This window comes from Merops nubicus, unplaced genomic scaffold (genome assembly GCF_000691845.1).
Source record: "Merops nubicus isolate BGI_N331 unplaced genomic scaffold, ASM69184v1 scaffold34706, whole genome shotgun sequence".
Lineage (NCBI taxonomy): Eukaryota > Metazoa > Chordata > Aves > Coraciiformes > Meropidae > Merops > Merops nubicus.
In genome coordinates, this window is record NW_008617548.1 from 673 (window position 1) to 3,083 (window position 2,411).

Genomic DNA, 2,411 nt, shown 5'->3' on the forward strand with positions numbered 1-2,411 from the left:
TCCTGGAGCCTCCCCTCAGCCACAAGACCCCAAGGCTGTGCTCACACCCACTGGGGCCCCTGCATCCCACCTTGGAGCACATCTCATGCAGGGCCTTGGCGATGCCCTTGGCAGGCACGTTGCAGTGGAAGACGTGACACTTGAGGACGCAGGTGTCCTTGTCACTGGCCACAAAAGCGAAGTCTCTGCAAGGCCATGAGCAAACCAGTGAGACCTTGGCAGAGGCAGCCCCCCCCTGCCCCACACTGTCCCCAGGTGCCACATCCCCTTACCTATCCCTGTAGCCGCAGCAGCATTCAGGGAGGGAGGAGAGGGGACAGGTTACTGCTGAGGTGCCTTCCCCCCTCAGCAGGCAGAGCTGCACCCCCAGACCCTGGCTCTGCCCTGGCCCTTGGCACCTGCCGTTGTTGCAGCCAACGCCCCAGACACGGATGTTTAGGATGGGCTGGTGGTGGATGATGCTGCGGTCAAGGGGGTCCACCAGACTCATTGTGTCCTTCTTCAGGATCATCACCAGGTCCTGGCCCTGCAGAGGGTTAGCAGCTCCCTCAGCCTGGCAGACAGCCTGGGCATCCCCAGTACCCAGCTCATGTGTAAGGACATCCTCTCTCCCTGGCCTGCTCAGTCCTAAGTGTGAGGACAGCCATCTTCCTCCCCACAGCCCTCGCAAGGTATCATTCCCACATGTGGGGACAGCCCACCCTGGCACCCCAAGCACTGTCCCCAAGGGACAGCCCTGCCTGCCCCACCAGCTCCACACTAGGGACCACTGCATGGATGACCTATGTGGAGAAAGTTGACTCTGCCACTGGCACCGATCCCTGTCCATCCCCCCACAGGCACAGTCCCCACCACTGGGGACAACAAGCCTCAACAGCAGTGACCCTGTGAGGGACTCTACCTGGCAGCACCATTGCAGGTTCTCACCTCGCCCTGGTTCTCTGCAGAGCCCTGGCCCCTGTTGTTGGAAAGCTGCTGGATGCAGTTGTTGACAGCAATGCTGCTCTTGCCAGGTGCCAAGTCCTCTTCGGGGATCTCCACCCAGCCCAGTGAGCGCACAGCAAAGCACTGGGCAGAGACACACGGGGCTTCAGTGCCCAGCCAGCACAACCACCCCTGTCCCACACCCCTCGTTCTACCAGCATGGTCACCCCTGCTCTCGCACCCATCCCTGTCCCTGCCAGCTGCTGCCTGCCCCCTCCTCTGCCAGCCCCAGCCCGTGATGTTGCAGTGAAGCCCCTGGGTGTGGTACCTTGGAGCCAGGCTCTACGCTGTGCTGGAAGTCATCCTCACGCTGGGGCAGTGAGGCCCTGCAGAGGGACAGGGTGTTGAGGATGTTGAGGGGATGGCCCCCACTCAAGCAGCACAGACCTGGAGCACCCAGGGAAGTGCCAGGATGCCCTAGCATGGGCAGACCCCAATGCCCCCAGCTGGAAAGCATCCCATGGAGGTGACCAGCGTCATCCTGCTGGCTCCAACGTGTGGGACTGCTCTAGTAGAGGGCACTGAGTCCCAGCAGCCAGCAGCCATCAAGGGTCACTGGTGCTCCATAAGCCAGCAGTGTGGACAACCCTACCTCTGGGACAGCGAAGCTATGGGGCTGGGAATGGGCCGGTCCTTTGCCAAGTGCTTCTCCGCAGGGGCCTGGCAGTCCTGGGAGAGAAGACAGAAGGATTGAGGGCAGCAAGAGAGGCTGTCAAGAGACACCAGGTAGAAACCCTCCTTTCCAGGACATCATCTCCTCAGCTTATGGGTACGCCATGCATCCAGGCTGAGGCCAACATGGGGCCTGCTGGAGCCTGTCAAGGGGCTTATCCCTCATCAGAAATGGGCTGAGCAGGACTTTGGAGTGACAGAGATAGACTTGCTCCCAGGGGAGGCTGGAGCACCAGTGCCCAGAGGGCCCTTCAGCAGACTTCTGTCAGGGGCTGGGATCCAACACTAGCCTGCACCCCACCCCACCCCACCCTCACCCACATTCCCTACCAGTGCCTGGAGCATCTCCTCCCCATCAGCCTCTCGCTGCCCTCCCAGGCTGGCGGTGTGTGCAGGGTGCTGCCACTGCGTCGTGCCGGTCGGCACATGCCAGTAGTAGGTGCCCAGAGAGTCACAGATTTTCCTCCAGCCCTGTGGGAGGTCAGGGTCTGCCTCCAGACTCTGGTCACTCCAGAGGTTGTCTGTGCAGAAGCAGAGCATGAGGGAAGGGTGGCAGGGGGTGGTCAGTCCCCAGCTGCAGGGCACCACGAGAAGCAAGCAGCTTCACCCAGCTGGTCTCTGGGTGCACAGCTGGGCACATGGCCCAGGAGAGAGGCATGGCGAGGAAAGGTTTGGAGTGATGCCAGAGCAGCTGCAGTCACGGCAAACCCCAGGCAGGCGACCAGAGAAGGCAGCTGCCTCACTGATGCCTGGAG

General features: G+C 61.7%; 1 protein-coding gene across 1 annotated transcript in view; it reads right to left on the reverse strand.

The window, feature by feature from the left end:
- The window catches only part of LOC103775718 (amyloid beta A4 precursor protein-binding family B member 3-like), a gene marked incomplete at its 3' end in the record, with an annotated part of 2,889 nt that extends 654 nt beyond the window's left edge, over positions 1-2,235 (reverse strand). The window contains exons 1-7 of the mRNA XM_008943190.1: positions 1,987-2,235; positions 1,577-1,653; positions 1,253-1,310; positions 928-1,068; positions 399-526; positions 273-278; positions 58-185 (exon numbers count right to left, since the gene is read on the reverse strand). Of these exons, the coding sequence (XP_008941438.1) occupies positions 58-185; positions 273-278; positions 399-526; positions 928-1,068; positions 1,253-1,310; positions 1,577-1,653; positions 1,987-2,196 (748 nt within the window). The remainder of the gene's footprint in view (positions 1-57; positions 186-272; positions 279-398; positions 527-927; positions 1,069-1,252; positions 1,311-1,576; positions 1,654-1,986) is intronic.
- Positions 2,236-2,411: the final 176 nt, after the last annotated feature.